This window comes from Tiliqua scincoides, chromosome 1 (genome assembly GCF_035046505.1).
Source record: "Tiliqua scincoides isolate rTilSci1 chromosome 1, rTilSci1.hap2, whole genome shotgun sequence".
NCBI classification, from domain to species: Eukaryota; Metazoa; Chordata; class Lepidosauria; order Squamata; family Scincidae; genus Tiliqua; species Tiliqua scincoides.
In genome coordinates this window covers 185,075,306-185,102,036 of record NC_089821.1, presented here as the reverse complement: position 1 = coordinate 185,102,036, position 26,731 = coordinate 185,075,306, and the positions used below count along the sequence as shown (strand labels likewise).

The 26,731-nt window shown below is 41.8% G+C and overlaps 1 protein-coding gene across 1 annotated transcript in view; it reads right to left on the bottom strand.

Annotated features, from left to right (window-relative positions):
- Nucleotides 1-26,731, bottom strand: part of ANKRD6 (ankyrin repeat domain 6) — a 31,630-nt gene continuing 4,899 nt past the window's right edge. Inside the window, exons 2-15 of the mRNA XM_066610099.1 lie at nt 23,572-23,670; nt 16,051-16,149; nt 12,310-12,408; nt 9,613-9,711; nt 8,676-8,774; nt 6,634-6,732; nt 6,202-6,279; nt 5,715-5,819; nt 5,172-5,309; nt 4,514-4,690; nt 3,277-3,429; nt 2,680-2,793; nt 1,893-2,211; nt 1-542 (exon numbers count right to left, since the gene is read on the bottom strand). Coding sequence (XP_066466196.1) covers nt 1-542; nt 1,893-2,211; nt 2,680-2,793; nt 3,277-3,429; nt 4,514-4,690; nt 5,172-5,309; nt 5,715-5,819; nt 6,202-6,279; nt 6,634-6,732; nt 8,676-8,774; nt 9,613-9,711; nt 12,310-12,408; nt 16,051-16,149; nt 23,572-23,670 — 2,220 coding nt within the window. The remainder of the gene's footprint in view (nt 543-1,892; nt 2,212-2,679; nt 2,794-3,276; nt 3,430-4,513; nt 4,691-5,171; nt 5,310-5,714; nt 5,820-6,201; nt 6,280-6,633; nt 6,733-8,675; nt 8,775-9,612; nt 9,712-12,309; nt 12,409-16,050; nt 16,150-23,571; nt 23,671-26,731) is intronic.

The following is a 26,731-nucleotide window of genomic DNA, read 5'->3' as shown; positions in this document are numbered from 1 at the left end:
CTAAGTTCCTTTCTGCAGTTTAGTCCTTAGCTTATACAATTCCTCTTCTAAACTTCTAATATGTTCTTTGAGGGTTGCTTTATCGGCCTGGGCTTTGTGGTCAGCTTGAGTCCGCGCTTCTTCGATCTTTCTTTCATACCACTTCTCCATCTGACTGGAAACAGCCTCAAAGAAGTACTGTGTGATTTCCAGAGCTTGAGAAGTGCCTGCCGGCTGAGGGGTGGCCTCCTTTCCTCCAGGGGCAGGAAGCTGCGGCTGCTGCGCAGGCTGAGTTACCGCATGTTGGTGAGGCCGGTGCTTCGCCTGACCACTCCTGCTAGATTTCTTGGTCTGAGTTCCTCTGTCTCTGAAGCACTCACTCTGTGACTCTCTCTTTGTACATTCAGCAGAGGCCTGTGAAACGGTTTGCACCTTAACATGCCTCAATTTGGAACCGGAGGATTCTGGCAGTGGCAGTTCTTGTTGCAGTCTGCTGAAACTCGCTTTGTCCTTGGGCCGAACAACTTGAGGAGATGGAGCTGAAGGATTTGGTCCAGCACCAACTAACAGCTGCTCCATCCCTGTAAATACAAACATGGAAACAACCGTTATGCGTCGCTGTTCAATGCACAGTGTTTGGAAAGAAAGAGACAGGCGCCCTCATTACAGAGAGTTGACTCACACATACGAATTGACCACTAGATGATTACAACATCAAGTGAAGCCTGTCTGTGAACGCTATCATGCAGAGAACCAGCCAAATCACTTCAACTGAAATGCTTCTCAAGAGAGCAACTGTCAGTCATCAAGTGTACAGTAACCAACCACAGAAGAATCGTGAGGTGCTCCAGTTCACATTAACGCTCAGTAGACAAATTATTCCCAAATAGTATGCAGGGACTCAGTTTTTAGGTAGGCTGGCAGAGACAGATTTACTGACACTAAAAGAACAAGGCAAATTGTTTATGGGTAGCGTTGCCTATTAAAACTATTTAAGACACATTCCTACCACAGCCACGGTTGTTTATTACAAACACATCACTGTAAGCCTTTGCTTCAAAATGCTTTCCCTCTCTTCTTTGCATGTGCAAGGAGGACATTTAAAGCTTCCTATTTTGTCTGAGTATTGGAAATTTTGGTTTGTACCAACAACAGTTAATAAATGAACCAGGCTATCAAGAAAACCTAGTGCTTCCTTGAAGACAAAAAGATTTCACACAAATAATGGCGGAAGATCATATTGCATTGGAACAAGATGTAATTTCTTTACACTGCATTAGGCAAATAATTTTATAACTTTTTTCACCAGCAGCTTTGGGTTTTGTCTCCTATTTTCCGGACTCTCCAGACCATACATCATTCTCTCAATTGCCACTACACTACCTCACACTGAAAACAGTGTGTACCAATATCTACTATTAGCAACTCCTAGAGACATCATCTCATGAGAAGGTCATCTCATGAAAAAGGAGGACTCTTTAGAAAAGACCCTAATGCTGGGAAAAATTGAAGGCAAAAGGAGAAGGGGATGGCAGAGGATAGATGGTTAGACAGTGTCACTGAGGCAATGAACATGAATTTGGACAAACTCTGGATGTTAGTAGTAGACAGCAGGGCCTTGCATGTTGTGGTCCATGATAGTTGGATATGACTGAACAACAACAACAACAACAACAGAGACAAGCACTAATTCTCTCCCCCACTTCTGCTTGATGCAGAAGAGGATATGATGGCAAAAAGGACATTAGCTATTATCAAAGGGGAAACATACAACTTGAATTCAGTTTGACCATTTTGTTCTGTTAACAGAATAACAGAATAACAGGATTCTGTTATTTTTACTACAGCACACTAACCTATCTACCTGCTTCCCCCCCACAAAACCACACCACCAACAAAAATACCTGATATACTGGGTTGTTGAACAACGAAATATTGCTTCCCAAAGCTCTGTTCTGTATTTGGCACTCTGCTCCTTCCAATATCTTCCGACAGACTATTCTGAAGAGCAATGCTAGATTGCTGTTGTGAAGCATCTGACTGTGGTGGGCTCTGGCTGGTTTTACAGTCCTTGGTACTAGGAAGATTCTCTGTATCCAACGTTTCAGTGAGTGATTCACATGTAGACAAAGTGGATTTTGGTCTTGAAGACCGAGAATCTCCAGAAAGTTTCAATTCCAGGTTCTGAATTTTTAGCATGCACCAAGCTTTCAGTTCCCCCACCAATGAAATCTGCAAGAAAAATCCACAACCAAATCAGAGGGCAGCTGCATCAATGCTAGTTCCCAGTTGCTAAATGCAGGTCAGAATAATCTTGCAGCCTGTTTTATTACTTGCATCTGTGTGGCATTAGCACAGCATCCAAACAGGACTGGGAAGTAAGTCTTTCAGAAGTACTTTCCAGCAGTAAATCTGATTTTGGATGCTGAAAAATTTCTTTCAAGACAAAATCTTTAGAATACTATCTACAATATTTAGATTTCCTTCCTCCAGAGGAAGCTTTGTCCATATCTCCAACTATACCATTAGTTGGAGAAAACTAAAAATCAAAATGCTTTTCAATATATTTTCATACATATTTTTAAAATGTTAGTTAACTTTGTGGTATAAGTACTATGGCTTTGCTGTGCATCTTAATGAAAATGTGCAAATCTCTTATTTCACATGCTCACTACATGGAGCATTTATGGATTAACCTACCTGGCGTTTCTCCCCTTCATTTTTTTCCAACTCAGCATGCTGCTGAAGGCGGTGAAGGCACTCTGTTCTTTCCGCGGACAGCCTCTCAGCCATCAGTTTGTCTAAAACACGGAGCTGTGAGAGAAGAGTTTAGCAGAAATGACATCAGTGCATAAATTATCAAATACTGTTACTTAGCAAATCTCCCCGTCTCCCAACCTCTTCTTGCAATTTACTAATCACAGGAACTAGACCAAAATAGATCTAGATTCAAACAGAGCATCTGAGAAGGACATTTATTTTTAAAAGTGCATAAAAAAAATTTGTTTCAATTTTTAAAAAATGTCACACACTGCAATTATTTCAGTTGGTTGTGCACATAAGTCTAGTGAGTGGCAGCCCAATCCTATGCCTGTCTACTCAGAAGTAAGTGTCATTAGAGTCCATGGTGCTTACTCCCGGGAAAGTGTGGTTAGGATTGGGCTGTAAGACAGCAAATAAGATTTATCAATTTACTTTCAGCAAGCAAGGAAAATGTCTGTATTCTCAGCCCTACATATTTTATAATTCTGCTTCTGATATTTACAGAAATGCCTCATCTCTGGTATGTGTCCTTACCTGATGTTGAGTTTTGTTTTCCACCTGTCCTAGTTTGCTATTCATCTTATCCTGCACTGTAACAATCTCAGCTTTTATTTCTTCCACAGCAGCTGCCAGGTGATTCTCCACTTTATTTATCAGTGGCTCACAACGGCATCCATTTATTGGTGCCTGTGAAAACATGAACAATTGTGATGACACATTTCTTTTGCAAGTCAAGTACATCTTAATAATTAACCTGCTAAATATACAGCAAAGGCAACCAAAGCAAACATTCTCCATTATTCCCTTTATACTTTCTTTATACTCTACACTTTTTATAGGAAGAAAACAACCAATATACAGATTGTATGTACAAAAGCACCAACTGGACCTGTAAATAAATGGGTGAACCTTGGCCTATAGTGGCTGCTATAAATTAGGACTTCTCCATTCTGAAGCTTGCCTCTGCCACAAAGTCAGCCTCAGTTGTCTTCATCTGCAATATGAAACTAATTAATACTTACTTCCCTTTAGGGTTGTTAGAAAGATTATATGAAAATAACACATGTGAAGCACTTTTCACGCTCAGAAAGCACTATATAAATGTGCTTCATACAGGGTACAATCTGTATTCAGTGAGGGAAATGGTGCAACATGTTAAATTTTTTTTTTTAAATCAAGAGTGCAGCCTAATTTAACAAGGAATTCACTTGATAAGTTTTCAGAAATATTTGTTCTTCTATAAATGAATTTATAGAAGAACCACATCATTCAGACTGAAGGTTATCTGAATGCTCTGTCTGAGGTCAAGCAGTTATGATCTGGCCTCTGTGATGCCTTATTAAAGCTGTGCCACCAAACATCAATAACCCATCATCTCTCAGGTTAGACAGAATCCAAAAAAGTATAAATATTACTGATTTCTCATTGAAAATATAAGCTCTCAAGAACAGACATCGGTGCCTTCTAAAGCAGCTAAAAATAAATGAAAGTGTTCCAAAGTAGGTAGCAGCGGTTTCTGATTATTCTTGAGCATTACTGTCCACTGTGGTTACAACTAGACAATAATTCACCAATCCAGTCCATTAAACCACAAAGGCAAGAGTCCATATCATTGCATACAAATTATTGAGGCTATAACGTACATCACGTTCTTGAAAATACTGAAAATTCCTTCCTGTTTTATTTTTTCCAAGAGTCACCCTAGGCATTTTCTGTTTGATCTGATTTTCCGTTTGATCTGATTTTCCAACCTGCAAGTTTTTGTTTTTACCTGCATGATTTTTCCATTCTTTCCACGGTAAAGTGTATACAATTGATAGGCTCTGAATTCATGGGGAGGCGGTGGAGACGCACAACGGCGTTTACTTCTGTGTTTTGGCAAGTTCTGCTGTGTTCCAGGAGGCATCTGCTGGTCAGTTGGTGACGCAGGATCAGAGAGTGCTGAAATCTGATTGAAATACACACAGGCACTTCATTAGCATACAAGATGCTCTGTAATTTTGTCTTTCGTATCAAGGTCTAATTTAATGTGTTAAGGGCGCAATCCTAACCAACTTTCCAGCACTGACATAGCTGTGCCAGTGTGGTGTACGCTGCATCCAGCAATGGGGAGGCAGTTAAGGTGGCCTCCTTAAGGTAAGGGCATGTTTGTTGGCTAGGTCAGTGCTGGAAAAAGTTGGTTAGGATTGCACCCTAAATGTGCAGATTCTGAAACATTCTACATTTCTCATAGCCGTACAAATTTCACAGATAATTCACTAAGTCTCCATTTTAAGACGATATATGAATTCATAGTTAATTGTGTAGTTCTTTAAAATAGCCCTGTGTACCAGCAGCAGCAGGGTACAAGTGAAAAGCCATGAAGAAAGAGGGGAGGAACACTCCCTGAACCAAGACTATCCTCCCTGTCTCTTCACATCTGCCAGTACCTTTTCTCTTGGTTTCTTCTTTTTATTCTTCCTTCCTTTGGACTCTGACAAAGGTGGTTGTGCTCCATCTTTCAAGTTACCTCTTCCTTGAGGAGCCTGGTCACTGCTGTGAGTGTCATCAGCAGCTGAGGCACTGCCCTGTTTCAAAACAAAGCACACGCAAGCAAGGATAAAATGGATTTAGACTTTTCCTCCCTGAGAGTTCTGATCATGAAGTTGTATGAATCCTAAAACCACAGAAGGCCAACAACTACTGAAGGAGCAGCATAGGTAGGGTGACCAATGTCCCAGTTTACCCAGTACAGTCTCCGTTTGAGCCTATTGTCCCAGTGTCCCATCCAGGTTAGCATCTGTCCCAGATCTATCCCTTAGCAACAAGGGTTAGTTAGGGGGCTTTTCAGCAACTGCCTACAACATAGCAACACAGAAGGTGAAGTTCCCACAGCAGGTTCAAATACTTTCAAGAGGTGGAGGGCTTTTGCTATAATCAGACCACATTCCTAGCCTTCGAAGTATGGAAAGACGGTTAAAATCTGGCTGTACCTTGCTTTGAACCACGTCATCCCTTGGCACAGACTGAGCTCGCCTTTCCTCTTTGAGCCTCTCTCTCTTCCTCCTGATGCTTCTTCCACGATTAAAGCGTGAAATCTGCATAAGGCAACAGCTCTAATTAATACCAGTCTCCTGACCCAGTCATCCTGGTCAGATGGCAGGAAGGAATTAAAATATTAGCCAAACCAGAGGAAAGCAGCAACAAGATAAAATTCTACAATGGACAGAGAATACAATGTTCAAACTTGCTGCTCTAAAGCCTACAGAACACCTAAGCCGAATGCTGATGGGGTTCTGTATTTTTAAAATCAAAGCAACATCTCTAGCTCCAGTTTCTGTGCATTTTAGGATGAGCATCAACAAACCCATCTTTACAACATCTGGAACACACCACCAGCTTCATTTATGTGTAGGACATTTATTCCAGAATACTTTCATGAGATGATGGTTCTGAATCAATCACCAATGAACTCCATACCTGTGGGGCCTTGGTGAGCAGAAGAGCAACCTCAGGATTATCATGCTCCCTGGCAACTTCTAGTGGAGTCTGACCAGCCTGCAACAGAAAAGGCTACACGATTCTCTTCCAAGACATTAACAGGTTAATAGCTACTATGATACTGTATTTGCCCTCCCATTGATAAGCAAGTTTTATTACAGAAGAAAAGCTTACAATCCTACGCACATCTACTCAGAAGTAAATCCAATTGATTTCACTGAGACTTACACCCTAGTAAATGTGTCTCCAACTGCAGCCATAAAACAGCAAAAAAGGATGAATTCATGTATCAAAAATACATAGAAAATACGATTTTAATGCATATAATTAGACAGTCAAAGCTACCATTTCAGCCAATGTTCTGGCAGAAAATAAGCAATAAGAAATAAGAAAACAGACTTCAATGCTTACGTTATTAACTACTGTCCCATCAGCTCCTGCTTCTAACAACAGTTTGACCACTTTCTTATGATTAAGTGCAGCAGCTACATGAAGTGCTGTATCACCAGCCTAAAAGTCAGAAAAGCAAAATTCAAGTTGCATGGAACCATCTTGCACTTGCACATACAGCCTATCCCGTGTCACTCATGAAGGCATGTGAAATGTGCCTTTTGTTTTTCCATGTTCAGGTAGCACTGAGGTTTTTCCCTAACATGTGTTCAATTGTATAATTACCATGCAGTAGGAATTGGGTGGAGCCAGATACTCCAAAGGGTTCCAGTGGAAATTACTCATAATGCTTGTTGAACATGCTGCAAAAATCCTGGTTGCCCACTAGCAGGACAATCCAGTTCTACTTGATTTAGAACAAATGAGCTTCCATCAGTGACAGCACGAGGCTGAGTGGGTCTTGTGGCAAAGCCCTGCACTGGATTCCCCCATGGAGCCTCCAAATGGTACACTGGCTGCTGCCACTGGTATCAGGGATTCAGAGGCCAGATCAGCCAGGTGGGCCCTCTGATGGGCAGGGGTTCTCAGCCAGTGCCCCACCTTGTATAGCAGGAAGACAGATGAACAGGTGAAACTGAACAGCTTTAAAAAAGACCATCTGAATTTATTTATCATCACACTCACTAAAAGCCCCAATAATAAGTTACTGTATTTGGGAGGGGAGGGAAGCATTTTAGTCCAATACTGCCCTGAAATGCAAGCAAAATCCTAGTTATGAACATACCGGCATTTCTCAAGAGACCTCCACACCATATTCAGTGAAATAAAATACTGTATCAGTGATAAAAAGGTGGACTGGTTGATTTACCATTTTAATGCTCATAATTAGAAAGAAGTTGAACTTCTGAATTCAGCAATTTGGTACTGCACCTCTCACAAAGTTTTGTTCCATCCCCCCCCCCCATTCCTGCTGCAAATGAAACCAAAGTATTTAAAAGCAGTAACTCCACAGAATTCTGCCTAGGTCTGAGTCTGCAAGTAAGGAATACTGTCTGTAGGCTGTACGTTACACCATCCCAACTCTATTTTGCAAGTCTGTAGGACCAGCATAGCACTGTGGTTCATTATCATAAGCCCTTATGGCTGGTGCAGCAAGTCCTGGTAAGGCCATTGCAATTCTTTCTCACTGCTTATATACTACCTAGCTAGAATGTGTCATAGCGGATTAGCTGGTGATTTGTTTCAAAACAAAGCTGTATGTAAATTAGCAGTATAAAGCTAATTTACTGGATTAATTTCTAAGTACATTTTCAATCCATGTTGCTGTAAAACTTTCTCTTCACAGATGGAAAAACATTCTAAAAAATTATGCAAGTAATAAATGTAATGGTATGAGAACATGAAGGATACACCATTTCTGTAAGGCCACCTATATACTAAAACAGGGGTGTCCAAAGTTTTTAGCAGGAGGGCGTCATGGTCTCTCTGACACTGTGTCGGGGGCCGGGGAAAAAAAGAACTAATTTACATTTAAAATTTGAATAGATTTACATAAGTTTACATAAATGATTATATTAAAGATGGACCTTATATGAATGACTGAAGGTCTTGCAATAGCTCAAGGCCTATAAAAGGCTCTGCACAAAGCAAAGCTGGCCTTTCCTTTGCTGCTGCTACTGCATCACAGATGTGAAACAACAAGCAGTGGAGAGAACCCTCATTCACAGCTCACGTGAGACGTCAAACAATTGCCCTCACACTGAGAGCAGTTGTGTCGGGCCAGTGTGGGCTCCAACAAAACTCCAGAGGGCCAGAGGTTCATTGGAGACTGGGGGTTCCCTGAGGGCTGCATTGAGAGGTCTCGAGGGCCGCAAGTGGCCCCAAGGCCAGATTTTGGGCACCCCTGTACTAAAAGAATACCAGTGACGTAGCAAAACACTACTTTTAAAAGGGAATTATTTAAATTGCCTTCTACCAGGCACAACAGCCACTATTACAGAGAGTTTATACTGGAAAGCCTTACAGAAAATGGGGCATAGTGACAATGAAGTTCATGCACTGACCTGATTCTTTTCATGGACTGAGCAGAAAGCACTGAGGAGTACCCTAATGATGGGCAAGTGATTATAACGAGCTGTGACATGCAAACAGGTGTCTCCTGCCTAAAAACAGAAAGAAATGAAAGTCACAGTACGAATGCTTGTCCGTGATATCTGCCACATTAAGCTGGTCTAATATGTCTACCATATTAAAATAGACATCTAACTGATGACATGGAGTTGTTCTTAACGGGCTTTTCCCACAGAGACCCCAGGTGGTTGGTGATTCCGATGGTGTGGTTCAACAACAGGATTTTGCTTATGCAAGGTAATACTTGTAGACTATGAATCTGAAGTCCTTTACTTATAAGTACTCTTTCTGGATTTGGTGCAAACCAGTTTTGGACAGTCACTAGTTTTGGGAACATAATAATTTTTCAGCTAAATTGTAGTACATTTTAAACCCCCAGCAAATTCATACACTGAAACAAACTTGTTTTCTGTAGCAGTTCAAATGTGATACAGAGAATCATTGCCACAGAATAAAGCATTATGAAATATGTCCAGCTCAGCTTCTTTCTACTGGCTCAGATTTTTCCATCCAATTTTCAGATAAAGTTTCATGCAGCATAGAACGTGGCACTAACACCATTTTACTTAGCTTTCATAAATAGTGGAGCCTCTGAGCAGATTGGTTTAATCAAAAAAATGAAGAGGTCCACATATTCTACACAATTCTCAAAAAGTTAAAAACCATGAATGTGATTCCTGCTATTCCAAGAACAAATGAGACCAACTTGCTTCAAATCAACCTTAAAAAATGTGGCTGATTCATGAAGTTAACGCTGCCATCTATATCCATTCTGAAAGGTCTTAATAGATGTTTGCCTTATTTTTGTCTACCTAGATGTTTTTGACTTTTCCTCCAATTTGCCATATATCTTTTTTCAGTATCACTTACATTGTTTTTGATATCTGGTCGAGAACCTCCAAGCAGTAGAACCCGAACACTTTGGGAATGACTGTTTTGGCAAGCCAAGTGCAGTGGCGTGTTACCTGCCTTCGGAAAAAGAGAGGGAACACACAAATCATCTTTAGAAAGGACTCATAATACCTAAAGTAAGCCAACTTGTGCTACAGTACTTCTCTGTATCTTCCAGATCTCCTCTTATCTGTTCTGTGCACACTATACAAAATAAGTTTGTAAACCAACATATATACTGGCAGAATTATGGACAGAAAAGAAAGAGAAAGGCAGATACATTTCCCACATTAAACTGCTGCAGCTGCCTCAAATCCATATACAGTTTTGCCGCATATTAGCTCACTAAGGTTACAATCCTATCCTGTGCTGGAACAGGCAAGCAAAGAGGCTTGCGCTGTATCCAGCGCAGAATTGTGGACATAAGCAGCTCTGCCAGAGGCAAGAGAAAACTTTTTCCAGTACTCCGAGTAGGGGCCGCTGGCCGCTATGGGTCTCCTCAGACTTACGCCACCTCTTGAGGTGGCACAAGTCCAAGGAGAGCGGAGCAGCTCCAAGGGTGCATTTGGATTGCACCCAAAGTTTCATTTTGTGGATTAGAACAGTGTTTCTCAACCAGTGGTACTTGAGGTGGTGTCTGGTGGTACTCGTGGGACCCCTGGACACTTGCTACCTGGCAGCGAGACCAGGAACGTGGCAAAACAAACAGTGGTAGGAAGCTCCAAAGCATGCTTTTCTGCACTCGAAAAAGCCCTCTCATCCACCCTGAGCCTCTTACTGATGCTGGTCACGTCACAACTGGCCTCTCAACCCAGAAGTAACTGGTGATGTCATACTTTGTGATGGTACTCTGAATAGATGGATCATGTGAAGTGGAGGACAAACCTTGAGAAACACTGGATTAAATCTTAAAATGGCTCTTAATGTAGCCTAAAAATTTTACGTACTTTTAGTGAAATCTTGTGCCAACGCCTTAAAAGAATGACAACCCTTGAGTTTCTGTTGCCTAAATCCAGTACCAAAACACTGAAAAGACTGAATACTCCAAACTGAAATCAAACCGATTATCAACAATAGATTACCCATCTCTGAGTAGCTGAGTTTAAACTTCTGCTTGCACTCTTTCAAATTTTGCAACATCCAAACATTTGAAATAAAATGGGATAAATTTCCAAATGAATTGTTTATAACTTGGCTTACAAATGAATTAAGTTATACTAGCACCCAGCTGTCCAGACTGTGGGCACAATCCTAACCCATTTTCCAGCACTGACATAAGGCAATGCAGCTCTGAGGTAAGGAAACAAACATTCCCTTACTTTGAGGAGGCCTCTGTGAGTGTCCCCCAAATCCAGGATGCAGTTCATGTCCCTTTGGTACAGCTATGCCAGTGCTGGAAAGCGGGTTAGGATGTGGGTTTGTGACCTGCATACCACAAATTGTATAAGAGGTAAACAGTTCTAAGTAGGGTTTGTGGCACCCCAGGACAAGCATAGAAGGGCCCACAGGCCTGATTTGTGCTATAGTATAGTGACGTCTGCACTCCGTTTGCTTCTTTGTTGCTGTGCAAGTGCCTAGAGGGGAAAGAAATGAATGGGGGGATGCGCATGTACTATAGTGTCCAACTGAATGCCTCTGACACATTTTGGCCTTGACTCATTTTGCACGTACCAATGAGTTTGGTCCCCAATCTGTGAGGCATGGCTCCCAGGGGTGATGTGGGGCATTTGCTGCCCAGCAGCAAGCATCAATATGGTGCTGAAAATGCAGCAAGAGACTCAGCTTGGTAGGCTGAGCTCCATGCATGGGGTTTTCCCCACTTGAAGGGCCACCCCCCCATCTGTAGCCTCTCACCACCATTTTCAGCACCGCTCTATGGTTTCCTACCTGAAAGTAACTGGTGATGACATTATTGCATCATGCATCACTGCCAATTACTTCCAGGTTCCAAGTGCTATGTCTGCAGCACAGAGGGCATCATGATGAAGGTAGGTTTGGGTAGCACTGGTCTAACGTCTATTCTTCATTAACTGTGTTTTTTTAATCGTACAGAATCATAAATCCTACAGTTGTATTATAAGACAAGAAAAAGACAAATTATAAATAAAAGACAAGATACTGCATATTATAAATCACAATATCTTGTCTTTTTCTCAGTTTTCCTTCCAGATCTTTCTTCACAACATAACATAAGGAGAGTGCCTTAAAGGTTTTTTAACAAGATCTTGTCCTAGTATCTGAAATGTGAAAGTCTTCCAGAAGACAGGCTGCTTTCCCTCTAGTTTGTAGCACTTGGCTTCCTTATTTTTGATAAATTGTACATTTTCTTCTTAGTGCTCTTCATTTTCACACACCAGTTACAATGGACCCCTTACATACCAATTAGGATGCTCGAGGGGTTTTCATGTTCTTCAGCCATCATTAATGCAACATTAAGCGTTACAAGCTCTTTTTGTGTCAGCTGGTAAAATACCAAATTTTCCTTCTGGAATTTTCCTCACAGGGGAATTAGACATCACTAATTAAAACAAAATAAAATGTCTTGCCAAGAGCTGCACTACCACTTGTTGAGAAATGTCACTGCCGGAAACAACTGATGAGGAAAAAACCATCATTTTAAAACTTTTTTTTTTTAAAACAGCAGAACTTGAAAGCTTCTTTCAACATGCATCTCACCTTGTTTCTGGCAAGAACATTAGCCCCTGCTTTAACAAGCAGTTTGGCAGACTGACTGAATCCATGCCAGGAGGCTTCATGGAGAGCCGTGTTCCCATCCTGAAGAGCAGACACAGAAAAGCAGCAGTTCATACTGTATCCCTGTAATATGCTACATCTACTTAGGCACCATTAAAAAAAAAGCTCTCAACTTCAAGAGACATTAAAACAAAAAATAATAATAATTACTCCAGGGCATCCTCCTTCCCTTTCTCCAATACTTAATATTAATACTCCCTCTCAATAATATTAAAGTTACCTAGAGGGTTTTTTAAAATAAATGAGAATGAAGCTTCATAAGAACTTCGTCCCCCCTTTGTCCAGGCTAAGGCGGGAAAATGGGACCACATCATTGGCTGCTGCACAAGTGGTGGCTGACAAGACTGATGTTCTAAAGGCCACATGCCTTCTGGAGTCAGTCCGCCAGAATTTTCAAGCCCCGCCTGCCTTCCCATGAACTGTCTGAGCTGGTCGCTCTTTCAGGGGGCCAGACAGGAATTGTTTGTCGCCAGCCTGATTGGCACTGGCTGCTGATTTTTTTGCCTACCCCAAACTGCTGTGGTAGAGCGTTGGGTCATATGTTTAGAGTTATTTGCCTTTGGTCACTTGGGCAGGTGGGGCTGGGTAGTCAGAGCGGTAGGGAATCTGGCATACATTCTAAGGTCAGGCGGGTGAGCCAGGTCTGCTCAGACAATACTTGACTGGGCCGCTGAGGCCGGCTGGCAAGCCCCTAGGCTGGATTGGGCAGAGGACAACAGTTGGTGTGTCGTCTGGGGTATCTGCTTGTCCAGCTGCCTTGACCCCTAGGGGTTGGTGCTGATAAGCTCTCTTAGGCTATGACCAAGGTGGCTTGGAGCTTGGTTTGAAGCCCAGGAGAGGGAGATGGCTAGTGCACTGTTTCCCAAATTAGTAGCCTGCACATGAGGGGTGTTATTGGTTGTTTATGCCCTGCTGCAGATTTCTGATTGTATTAAAGTGACTCTTTATCCCAAGCCTTTGTTGGGCATGCTCATTTTGGAGGTTCAAGGGCAAATACACTATAATACATTAACAAGAGAATTTCTGTTGTGGTTTGACTCCATATATATCCATAGCTTAGACAGGAACATTTTGGATTTGTTTATAGTTGTTTTGCCTTTCAGTGGTTCCCTATGACACTCATATACTTCCTTGGTGTCAACTGTGTGTGTGTGTGTGTGTGTGTGTGTGTGTGTGTGTGTGTGTGTGTGTCTGTGTCTGTGTGTGTGTCTGTGTCTGTGTGTCTGTGTGTGCTTCCCCCCCCCCTCCTAGAACCATTATGAGTTCTACACACAGGGGTGTCACACCTAGTCTGACCTTGTTGCAGGACTGTGGCGAGGAATGTACTATGGTGTATATTACCAAGTAACTTAAAATTACGTGTTTAAGAGACAAAACTCTAAGTTTTGTTTATCGTAATGTCATTTGGTCATGTATTATTTGTTTTGCATAAGGGCATAAAAGCCTTGAGTCCTTTGTCTAGAGCAGCCATTTTCAACCTTTTTCAGGTCACGGCACACTGAGAAGGCACTAAAGCTGTCAAGGCACACTACTAGTTTTTAATTACATTATTATGTTATATTAATTTAATTAATATAACTAAGGGCCCAATCTTAACCAGGTCTACTCAGAAATAAGTCCTATTTTGTTGAAGGAAGAGAGGATGCAGGCACCTGATTCTGGACTTTGGAAGGTGGGGAAGAGGGAGGGGAGGGGCAGAAAGAGAGGGGTTAACTGCAATTATGTTGAGGGAATGTGTGTGCAGGAGGGGAGGAGGTAGGGTGGGGGAGAAAAGCATCACTTGTCTGCTCATGTATTAAAGAAAGAGTGCGACCAAGCCTCTGTATGTCTACTCAGAAGTAAGCCCCATTATAGTCAATGGGGCTTACTCCTAGGTAAGTGTGGATAGGATTGTGGCCCAGTGCCCTTACTGTCAAAGCCTTGCCAGTGGAGGCAAGGCAGAGAGGGTCACTTTGGGGCATTGCAGGCAAGGAAAAGGGTCTCTCAAGGATCCTTTTCCAGCCAGCCACTTCTGGCTCCCTACCTGCTTCCACCTTCTGGCTCACCCTCACTCCCTCCTCACTCTCACCGCTCACCCTCACTCCCTCCACTCTCCCACCCACCAGGACCTCTTCCAGGCTTTTCTGGCTGCCTGTCCAAACGGTATGCGCGGCAGGCACCAGCCACAGCAGGAGCTTTGCGAGCTGCCCCTTTTTCTCCTGCAGCCACGCGAGGCTCCAAGCCACTGCTTCTCCTGCGCACGCAGCTACTGCCGCCACTGCTGCCGCCTGACTCCTTGGCCCCACTGCACACCTGAGGCAGCCTCACAGCACACCAGTGTGCCACAGCACAGCGACTGAAAACCGCTGGTCTAGAGTGTGCACAATTCAACACCTAGCATGTGCAGCAGGACAATTGTTCTTGAATAAACAGAAATAGTGAATCTCAGACTGGAAGCTGTTTGCTTCTTCAGAGTGTGATTTTCTCCAGACTTAAAGCTCAGGAAAAGGGCAGCTAAATTCCCCTGACAGTATTTAATGGATATAAAGAATGTCCAAGGGACCACTTCTTGCTTTTTAGTGTGTAGCTTGATTCAAAGAGATTTCATTTATGGAAAAAGGGACGAATATCCAAGTAGGGTTATGAATCAAAGTTATGAATCAATCAGAGTAAGGTTATGAATCAAAATTTTGGTTTTTCTAGGACCTGGGCAGTAAGAAGTTCCAGCTGTAAAATTTCAGTTTTGCATAAGAGGGAATGGCTGGAAGGAGGACTCATGCGGTGCTACAAGGTAACTCCAATCTCTCAACCACTGCTAAGGAACAAGCAATATTATATCCGCATTGGTTCTATATCATTTTTCCAGAAACAACATGATAATCAGTTCAGAGCAGCCCCAGGATCCTGATTTGTTTTGACTACCTACAGTTAAAATAAACCACAGTTTCCCAAGTTCAGATGTAACACAGAATCATAGTTTGTTTTAAAGAGAAAAGTAAGAGCTTTCACTCTGGCACACAGAGGACCTCTGGAGGTACAGGGAAAAGAATGGAGCCAACATTTTTTGCCCCTTTCATTCATTGTTGAGGAGAACAGGCTCATTCACAAAAATCAAAACCAGTGGGTCTCAAACTTTCCAGGGTCATGGCACCCTCACAGCCTCTTCTTCTCACAGCCAGGCTCTGCCATCTTGGATCTCACAAAATCTCATGAGATCCAAGGTGGTGGCACCCAAATTTTGTGAGACTTCATGCGATCCAAGAAGATGTCACCCAAATCTTGCAAGATCCAAGATGGTGGCACCGGGGGAATAGGTGGGGGGGCCACTGGGGATATCCCTGGGTGCCCCTGTGAGTATGTTGCAATGGCTGAGGGCATCATGACACACTCTTTGAGAACCCCTGACCTGAAGCATGTTTTAGGGTCAGTGGTTCCGAAACTGAGCAGTGCTCTTTGGAGAGCCACGGAAACCAGCCAGGGCAGAACCCCCATGAAAAACCCACCAGCCAATACAATGCTCAGAATTGTAGCCCTAATGTGGAGCTGTGGCCAGTGGCTCAGCAGGTCAAGGGAACCACCCGTCAAAAAGGTTTAGGAACCACTGGTTTAGGTGACCATCTGAACCTGCCCCAAGAGACAACCATGTACCATAGATACCATCTGTTTTGTGCATTTTCCTTTTACCTTGTCCTGCCTGTCCAAAGCGCACCCTTCACGAATAAGTGCTGATACTACATCTGTGTTTCCTACAACAGTGGCTCGGTGCAAAGCTGTCTGATCACCCTGCAAAGAAAATGAATAATTTACCAAAACACATTTTAAAAAATATATATGCACATATCTAATGCACATCAATATACCCTCTAGAAACAATAATGTTCACAGTGATATTGAACTACACTCAGTTGGAGGGAGGTAAAATCAATCAGCACACAGGCATCTAAATCCTAACCAAGGTTCACAATATAAAGTTACACTGCTATAGCTGATGATAGACATCCTAAGCACTTAAGGCCAGTTCACATTCATGTCCTTCAGGGAAAGTCCTTCAGCTTAGGGAAAAGCATAATACCACACGTAGGCTGTAATGTAAGACAAATGCATATGTGTATTTTGCATCATGTTTATACATGTGCTGGCATCACACATGGTGAATGAGCCAGACTATTGATCAATCTAGCTACAAAGCCTGGTCTCCAGGGTCTCAGGTAGGAATCCTAGGTTTCCCAACCCTACCTGAACTTGGGAGCTTCTGTGGGTAAAGCATGAGCTACCACTGAGCTACAGCCTCATCTATCTTGCAGCACAATCCTACAGATGTCTACCCAGAAGTAGGACCCACTATATTCAGTAAGGCTTACTCTTAGTCATAGGATCGCAACCATAACGTATTTCTCAGCTGTGTCTGTTGGGCTGAAACGCATGGAGGGGATAGGGTCCAATTGAAACAAGGATTGAAACAATAACATATTTAAGTGTGCTGAAGTATTTTGAACACATTTCTTGGGTTCCGTGGAACTTGCTTTCAGGACAACGAATGTGTGCTCAGACCCCTTGCATCACATAATTAGATACTGTACTTTCCCTAGAAAGTCCCCAAAACAGCTTTCAATAAAATAAAATTATGATACTGAAATTGGAAACAACAAACACCACACAAAATAGACACAGGCAGTAACAGAAGTAAAAATCACTAAAACAGAAGATCAGCGGGAAGCAGACCAAGACTCCAGTTAAAGGCCTTTGTGAATAAACAATAACCTGTCACCCAAACAATAATAAAGGGGACATACCTTGAATGTGAATTCCAGTACCATTGTGTGGCTATTTACTAGTCTCCCACCCACCATATGGTATAAACGCCTTTCTTTAACACAATGATGTAACAATGGTCAGGTTTGTTCAATAATAATGTTTTAGATGCTATTTTTGTTTGCTGTTCATTGTTATTTGTTTGGCTTTGCTTTTAAGATTTTGTTTTGCAGTTCACTTTTCTGCTTTTGGTTTTATCTTTCATCACTGATGACTTTGTTTATATTCATTATAGAATGAAGGAAATATTATGATCAGAAGGGCGACAGCCTCTCAGAGCAGATCATTCTGGGTTAAGACTGGGACCTCAATCTCTGAGGCTACATGGGCAGAAAACAGACAAAATGTATTGCCTCTCTCCACAGCAAAGAATGAAAGGGACAAAAAATGTGCTCCCCTGAGAACAAATGAGATATAGCAGGGAATTCATACAGCATGAGAAAAGAACAAGCGGTATTTCCCCAACACAAGAGCCACTTGCTAATCATTATGAGATCCATACGCAACTGAAATTGAAGAATGTCATGTTTCTGTAGTAAGTACCCCTTGAAAGGTCAATAATGGAATGTAACTGGATATTAAGAAAAGCTCCTTGACAAAAGGCCCATTTGTAATATGAATGACCCTTTATTCTAGTGAAAAACTATCAGTTATCAAAATAACCAGCACTAAAATCCACTAGAGGAAGGGACCACTTGCTCACTTGTAACTATGGTTCTTCAAGGAACCCTCTGTGCAAACACACGCAGTGGAGCTCTGTCATTTTAGAAGTCTTAAGCTGGAAGATGTTGATTTCATGATCATCCTCTGACAGTTTGTTCAAAAACTGAGATGCTCTTTCCCAAAGAGTATATCAATAAATTGCAATGCGAGAAAGGAAGTGGCCATGCGAGAAAGGAAGTTGGCAATTTTAATATTCATGACAGCAATAGTACTGTATAGAAATTTCATTCAACTTCCTACCCTCACAGTGTGCAGGAGCCAAATAAGCTTTTTTTTTTTTTTTTTTTTTTTTTGTTGGTTGAGGCATGTTCTATTATGACAGAGTTTGGTTTTGGATGGTTGAACCCCTCCCCCCAAAAAAGAAAAAAAACACCCCTCTTCTTGAACTCTTTACATCTTCTCAAGCCTTCAAGAAGAGGGTGGTTTTTGCTAAGCTTCTTTCACTGCCTTAAGTGACAGGACAGGAAGCTGTGATAAAGCTACTGGCATATAAGTATCCAGTTGTGCACCAGGTCATCAATGCACTTCACCTCCTGGTACTTCATAGCTAGTGTAACCTATCCTAATGATGTTCTCATTATACAATTTCAGGTCCTCCATTACAGAAATCAACTTCCCTCTCTCCACCTGATGAGCCATTGGAGGTTCCCGAGAGATAATGACGGTTCTGAAGGTATAATGGAGGTAGAGGTTTGTTTCCAACTCAGAATCTGGTTTGGCAGATAATAGAAGAAAGAAGGTCAAGAGGGACTGCTGGCATCAACAGGATCTCCACCAGATCCTGAGCTCCATGTTGGGCCGTGCAGGCTGCCGCAGAATCGAGTAGCCCCATTGCAAGGCTACTTGCAAAAGTCCCCTTCCCCGAGGAGCTACCAGTGGTTGCCCTGTTGCGCACAGGATGCAGCAAAAGCCGTTCTAGCTCCACTGGAGAAGCAGGCAGTTTAGGATTGGGCTGCCTGCCAGAGTCACGATGGGGATTGTGTGAGGATTTTTGTTGCCATGTCCAAAAGTGGCATGGACACTGTAACTGATGGTGGCTCTCTTGACCCATGTGCTATAAGCTAAAGAATCAGCTCTTTTGCTGACTTGGCTTCTGGGTGCCATTTCACTTTCTTCTGGGGGGAAATTCACGGTACCAACTGCCCATGCAGGGTGGGACTTACCGCATTTGCCATGCCCCTTATTGGAATAACTGCAATCCCAACAGCTCTCTGAAGAAAGTTTGTGCACCATCCAACTCTCCCGCTCTGGTGTCACTGCCAAGGGTGGAGAAAGGCATGGGTTTGGTACCTCAGGAGCGAGGGCTAACTCCCAGAGCACTAAGGAGGCAAAGCTGCTTTTTCTTCCTCATCTGCCTGAATTATTTTTTACAATGGACAGGTGTCTACAACACGGCTCTCCCAAACGGGATAATTGTCATGCCAGTTGGTATAGAGGAGTTTTGCCCCAGGGCAGCAACATTTTTTTAAAGGTGCACACTGAACAGTGAGGCAGGGCTAACCGACCCACTAACCACTAAAAACCATTTAGGTATACTTTTTCTAAAAATTGACAAACTTCTAATACAGAGGGAGAGTATAAAGAGGAAAGTGTAAGTTAACGTCTCTTACAAGTTTTTGAGTGAAACGAAAGACAAAGGGGAGCATTCCGTTTTGAACGAAACGAAACGGAGCACTGAGCATTTTGTTTTGAACGAAAGACAAAGGGGAACATTCCTCATGATGCTGTCTGGGCAGTGGTTGAAAGAATCTGAGGGATTGATTGTTCCTTCTACTCTCAAGGTACATCACATGCGGGAGGGGGGTCTCACCCACTCAAGAGCAGGGGGATAAAAACAGTTCATAAAGTTCTTCAAGATTTCAAGGTTGGTTCTGCGCACGTACACAAGTCTATTGTGTGTGACTGCATGGAGACCACTAAGAAAATGTAAGCCTCATGTATTATTTCTAGAAGTAATGCAAACATGTTCCAAAAATGGAAACATACCGTAAATGTCCTGTAACACTGGGGAAACTTATCTCAGAGAGCACTTCACACAAATCACAAACATGTGTCAGGAGAGACGTTACAGCATATATCTGGTTGGCCCTATACCATGTTAATATTCTAATGAAGAAATGAGTTAACATCTATTTGGATAACATAACTTGCATAAACTACCTTGTATTAACAGCAGAATATCTGCCAATTTGCTGCAGGAAAAACAACATTTTTGATAAGACCAAATACTACAGGTGTGCTGTAACTGCTTAGTAACTGTTCGCATATATGCAAACAGACCACATATATGATGGTGGTCAAAGCTCAATAAAGATGCTCTTAATGAAGCAATCTCATCTCCCACAGCATGCAACAGAGTGTCTGTTTACAGGATGGAGAGGCTCTTAATGCAGAGAAGAAGCAATCTCTCTCCAGTAGCCTATGCAGCCAGCTAGTGTCTGGCAGGGAGTGTCTGTTTACACAACAAAGGCAATAGACTGGAAGCCATGATGTGTATGTGCAACCTCAGATGCAAGGGAGGGCACCAGGATGAGTTCTCTTGTTATCTGGTGTGCTCCCTGGGGCATTTGGTGGGCCGCTGTGAGATACAGGAAGCTGGACTAGATGGGCCTATGGCCTGATCCAGAGGGGCTGTTCTTATGTTCTTATGACTGAATGTTCACTTAATGATCTAATCGCACAACAATGGAGATCTGAGAACATATCCTTAAGTGGTGCAGGCCTGCATATTTCATATTAGCTGTCTTGGGTGTCCATGTTAGTGGAAGAAAGGTGGAATTAAAATATTATAAACAAACAAAATCAAGGCCACATTTTTCTTGGAAGTTCAAATCCAAAGCATTCTACTCAAGAGCCAGCTGGTGAGAATAGAAGAGAGATTAGACTGATGATTCATGACAAAAGATCCACAGCTCACCCACTTGATAAATTTTTGTTTTAACAATTATTTTAATTAGATCAGGGTGACAGCAACAAGAAAAAATAATGTAGTTCATTAAAGGACTTATGAAACATGCTGGTATTTGAGGAAGAAAACACCTGCTCTGGGAAATAACTCCCTCCAATTAAATGGAATGTCACGTCACAAAAGGAGAAAGTTGCATTTCCAGTGTCATACCAACAGGCACTAATTGAAAGTGATCTTCACAGTTTAGTGATCTCCACAGCTGTGCTTCACATACATTATCCATCATTCACCAAGATACTGCAGTACCTGGTTCACATTTAGTCAGTTCAGCAACTCTGCTTATGATGGACCAGTGTATTTGTCAGCCTATGAAATCCATTCAGGATAACGCCTAGATTGGGCAGATAACTGGAATTTAAGGTCCTTGTGGTCATTAGCATTACAAGGCAGAGCCCTAGCTCCTAGCCAATGAGAAGAAGGATAATCTACATTTCTTCAGCTAACCTTGAAGCTAAATGTTTTATTTTATACTGTATGTGAATAGTAATCCTGAGACAACAAGCCCTACATTTTCATGTTCAAGGACTCAACCAGACATTGTCGAAAGAAAGCCAACTATTCTCGGCAATTACTACTCTTGACTTGTTTTTCAAGTGATAGCCTGCAGAGTTATTACTTCCAGTAGGTAGAGTTACAAGTTCCATAAAGAAGCACAGTAACCGCTGAATGACCTGAGGTAGTCTGCAAAACATTTGTGGCTAAAAGGCCCTCAAACTCCTTGTTCGCATAAACACTGAGTTTGCATAAAGTGAGTTCGCAACCTTTCAATCTTGAGGATGCAAACAGTTCCTGAGAAGCATTTCATTTGGAGAGGTTAATCAGAGTGGAACTCTATGTGACAGATACTTAGGTAGGTGATTTTTATTTGTTATTTTTGGCAAAAAACATTGTAAGAAAACCACACATGCAACCATGCACTTTTAAAAGTAGCTTTGACATGCCAGGTGGCCAGTCCAAATGCTACATGCAGTTGTGTCAGAGAGGAGCTAAAATTAAGAGTTCTAACCTCCTTCTCTCTTTGCAATCTTCTAGGATCTTTTCTAGCCTTTCTCCTCTGTTTTTTCTTATCTTTTTCTTCCTTGACTTCTTTTACCAGGGCCACTGTCCCCTTGTCTATTTCTGAGGTATGTGCTGTGCGAACACTCATTGACCAATCAGAGATGGCACCAGGATTCCAATAAGGGCTTGCAGGATTAGCAGGGAGAAGGAAAGAGTTACTTCTTGGGGTTTCGTACTCTAGAGAGCTGGTCTCCACAGGCTGAAATTCATAATAATCCCACTCAAGGCCACTGGAGGTCATTCTTCAACTAATGATAAGGTCTTTTACAGTATGTTAACGATCAATATCTGCAGAACATGAAGTCAGCATTTTAAATACGCCACAACATTTTAGAGTTTCTGCATATTGTTTAACATTTGGCACATGTAAAGTTAATTGGGTAATTATGTATTTACTGTAGGACATAAAAATAAAATCATTATTGACTTTTACAGCTCACTGGATAAAAGCCAATCTTTTGAATGTTGCAAATATTACAGGGCAATCCTATGCACACTTACCTGAGAGTAAATCCCACTTTATGCAATAGGACTTACTTCTGAGTAAACCTGCCTAGAACTGCATTGCACGCCATCTAAGAGGCTGCAAAACTGTATTCTTATTTGAAAACTGCATGCTTATTTAAAAGCAGATTCTACCTGGTGCAAAGGGGAAACAAATACCTTAGATAAAAAATTAATAAAAATCCACAGGGACCTTATCTGAAAGGAGACAATCATTTTGGGCTACTGTATTTCAGTCTTTGCAAAAACTACAGGAAAAAAGAATCATTGCTGCATCAAATGAATATGCCTGTGGCGAATAATTTATATATAAAGTGCTTCTAAAAATAAAATCACTTGTATCTCTCCCTGCTCACTAATAAACTTTAGCTCCAACTTCAAACAAAAGTGTTATCTGTATGAATGCAGTGAAGATTTTGTGGCATCAAATTCTACAACATTGTGAAAATAACTTAAAGCTATCTTTCAATACTTCCTTTAATTTTAAGGATAATTACAATTATCCTTAAATATATTAGGCCCATGAATGGCAAACAACAATCCATAAAGAGTATTAAAATTGACAGTAAGTTCTTTGCCATAAAGCACTTTGGTTTCCCTCAGAAGTGTCCCTGCCATTATAAATGCAAACATTCTTGTTAGGGGTTTCACACTTCTGAATGGGGCTAATGATACGGTGATATTGCCACCAGGTTCTAGCAGAGGTGAGCCAAAAAGAACAGCAGTGAAAAAGGAAAGTAATGTGAGATTTTAGCTCCCCCAAAGTGCTATTTTCATATCAAATGTTTGCCCACCTGAACACTCAACATTAATCTGGATCCATGTGGAAAAAACACAATATACAAAATTTTTAAAACACACCTATTGTGTTTTCTAGTATGAATAGGTAAGTTCTTTTTAACTTAAAGGAACCATCCTTCATCTCTGCTTACAAATATTTTTAAAAGGAACTGGAAAATATTCCTTCTGGGTCTTGACAATAACAACTACAACAATGCCATTCTCTACAATGCTGACCTGGAAACAATTGGAATACACAAAGGTAGCCTCTAATGGATACAAATTTTACTGAATGTTCTCTGGGCTGCTGATGTGAAAAGGGGACTTTCCTTGGTGCTTGAATGGCTGCATCTACTCACATCATCCTGAAGATCCACATCACAGCCTGCTTTGAGCAAAACCTGGACAACATGGAGATGGCCCTTGTAAGCCGCAAGATGGAGAGGTGTCCGCCCATGCTGGAAAGCAGAAAGCAGCAATTGCTGAAAAAATGTTTAAATCATTTGCAGATGCAAAGCAGATTAATAACCTTATTCTGCACAGGTTTATTCTAAACAAACAATTTGATCCTGCTTGTAGAATGTGCTTAAACCAGTTTCCTGATATGGACATCATGCAACACTGTGCTTTAACAAGCCAGGATGCTTTCCATTTTGCTGATCATGCAGAAAGAGAAGGAAAAGGGAGAGGAGTGTGGGTGTTTTCCTCCTTCATAGTTGAACAGACCAGTGTTGGATCATCTGATCTGGGCCTCGGTCTGGCAAACCAAATCCCTAGGCACTATTTCCTAAAAAGAAGCAGACTATTGCAAACGTTGACTTATAAATAATTCCAAGTAAATGATTCCAAGAATTTCAAAGTCCCAAGGATTTCAGGACATTGCCAATGACTCTCCTACTGAAATAAAAAAGGCTTAACTTCCATGGGATCAAGCCCAATTTTATTTACTGACCACCTTCTTTTTTGCATTCATCTTGGAGTGCTGGAGCCTGGAAATAATCAAAAGGCCACAGCAGCTTCTGCAGATATTGAAACAACACAAAAAGTAACATTGTAGCACCTACAGAAAACAGGAAGTTAAACTAATAGGGTGAATATATTGTGAGGAATTCAGGGGGGAGGTCACACAGTTTCAAGATTAGATATGCATTTTAATGAAGGATTCAAGAACCGTTAAGTTAACAAAATGACAATCAGAGATCTAGCTGAAGTTCAGTTGCCTCCTTATCACAGGTGCACAGCTGAAGCTGAGAGAAGATGACTTCTTAAGACCACCTAGTCAGTAAATGCTAGAGGTGAAATGTGAGCTGGGGATTTCCTGGTTCACAACTCAGCCTCTTAGTCACTATACTATACAAGCTCTCCTTGGCACAGCCCCAAGTTGTACTGGAATAGCCCGGTCATTGTCATGGCATGATCCCTCCTTGGTCACCCTATTAGTTTAACTTCCTATTAGTTTAACTATTAGGTCAACATAACTGATTAGCCTATTTCCATCTTAGATATCATATAGTGCTGTGTTATCGGAGGCAGAGGTCAAGGGGGAACAACACAGAGCCACATATCTCAAATCAATATAGTACAGTTTTTGAAAAAATGACATAGATAGAACAGTGTGGTATGTGTGCCTGTAGGGCCTGGACAAAGATTTACTAGGCACAGGAGGAGGGAGATGTCTTGTCTAGCTGACAGGAACATCTTGAAAAAATGGAAAAGATTCATGGCAGATGGTTGGGAGTGCAACAGGCAGAAATAAGAGTGATTAAAGAGGAAAAAGAAAGATTTTTACATCATTGTGATTAATTTGGTTCATTTCAGTGGAAGGTCTAGCAAACAATGTCTTTACATGTTCCAGCAATGTTTTATAAGAGCTTCCTTTTGCTCACTTGGTGTTGTATCACACATGTAATGTAGCAAAGAGAGCAACATTCCTACGCATTTTACACCTTGGATTAAAATAAAACCCAAAAAACTCCATTAATTTATTTTTTCCACAAATTTCCACCACTACCACCCACACACATGGTAAACAAGTGGTACCACCATGAGAAGAAATTTTTGGTTATATCTCTTGTTGGTTGTAGAGTGCATGTATGCATTTGTAAGAATATGTCAACAGAGAGGAATTATTGTGACTATTATCTCTCTAAACTCACCCTAAGATCCATTACACACAAACTCAAAAAAGTCATACAAGCTAAAGCTATACAGAACAGTTGGGATCAGAGCAGCAGCCTAACATCCTCCTTCTGGAGGAAGCTGCCACAAATCCCATCACTTCTGTCTCCCTTCCCACTGCAAAGCATTTACTTCTCTCCCCCTTCCATACCACTACTGTCTCATCTCTAGCAAATACTTTGTTGATACATGCCCACAGGCCCAATCCAAGCCAGTGTCAACTGAAGCAGTGCACTAATTCCAGCGCCCTTCACTCTTAGGCACATGCCCCCTGCACCCTTTTTCTTTTCGCCCAATAAGCAGCCAGAGTAAGAAAGAAGAGAAGGCCACCTCCTGCCACTGCACTATCTTGTTTGATGCTGAGAACCCCAGTATACTCCACTCATCCTGTTTATTTCACACAGGTCGGCAAAGAGGCAGGAGCTCCCTAGAGCTGAAGGTAAGAGGTTGGAGGCAGGCTCCTCCACGCCATGGTCCATTGCTCTTTGCCCACCCCCTAGCTATTAAGTGGACACAGGAGCAGCTTTCTTTCATCTTTCTTTCTCCTCAAACAGTGTGAGAGGAAGAGTTGTGCTGCGGCTGTCCTGATCCTCTTCCCACTAGCTCTCAGTGAGTGAGAAGAGGATCAGAGAGCCAGGTGAAGCAGTTGAGTGGGCAGCAGACCAGAGGGAGGCAGCAGGCAGTAACAGGGGCAGGGCACCCCTCCTCAGTTCACCACTGGCCCCCAACTCGCTCCTTGAAGAGAGCATTTCAGTCCACTTCAATGCTAGGCCAGTACTGCTTGCACATCACTTGACATTCATAGAAACATTTCCTTCTTGGTTCATAATGTCAAAGTCAGTGATGGGGGCACTTTGTGACCCATTCATAACGTGCTGACAGAGAACTTCAGATGCCTTGTTATCAAGGCCAATTCACATAAATGTCTTTTGAGTCTGTCCCCCCAATTCATTATGAAATTCTGATACATAACAAGTTGTATTGTTTAGGGAGTTTTTTCCATCCAAGATTTTCATTATATAATATTTCTGTTAGCAATAAAGATATATACAATACATAATTATTTCAACCACTTGCTATAAACTATTTACCATTTCTTGACATCATGACAATATCTATTTACATGTAACACAAAACACAAGTTCAAACCATGGAAGACATAAGAACCCACGTGGACTGAGAAACAAAGCCCCTAGAGTGCTTCTGTGAATTGGCTTCGAGATCTAGTGTACATACTGTATTACCATTTAGAAAGAAATGCCTTCATATTCTGACCTGTCCAAGACCTTGGGTAAACTACAGCATCTGTAAAAATGCCCTATTTCCCCATGACTGAGGATC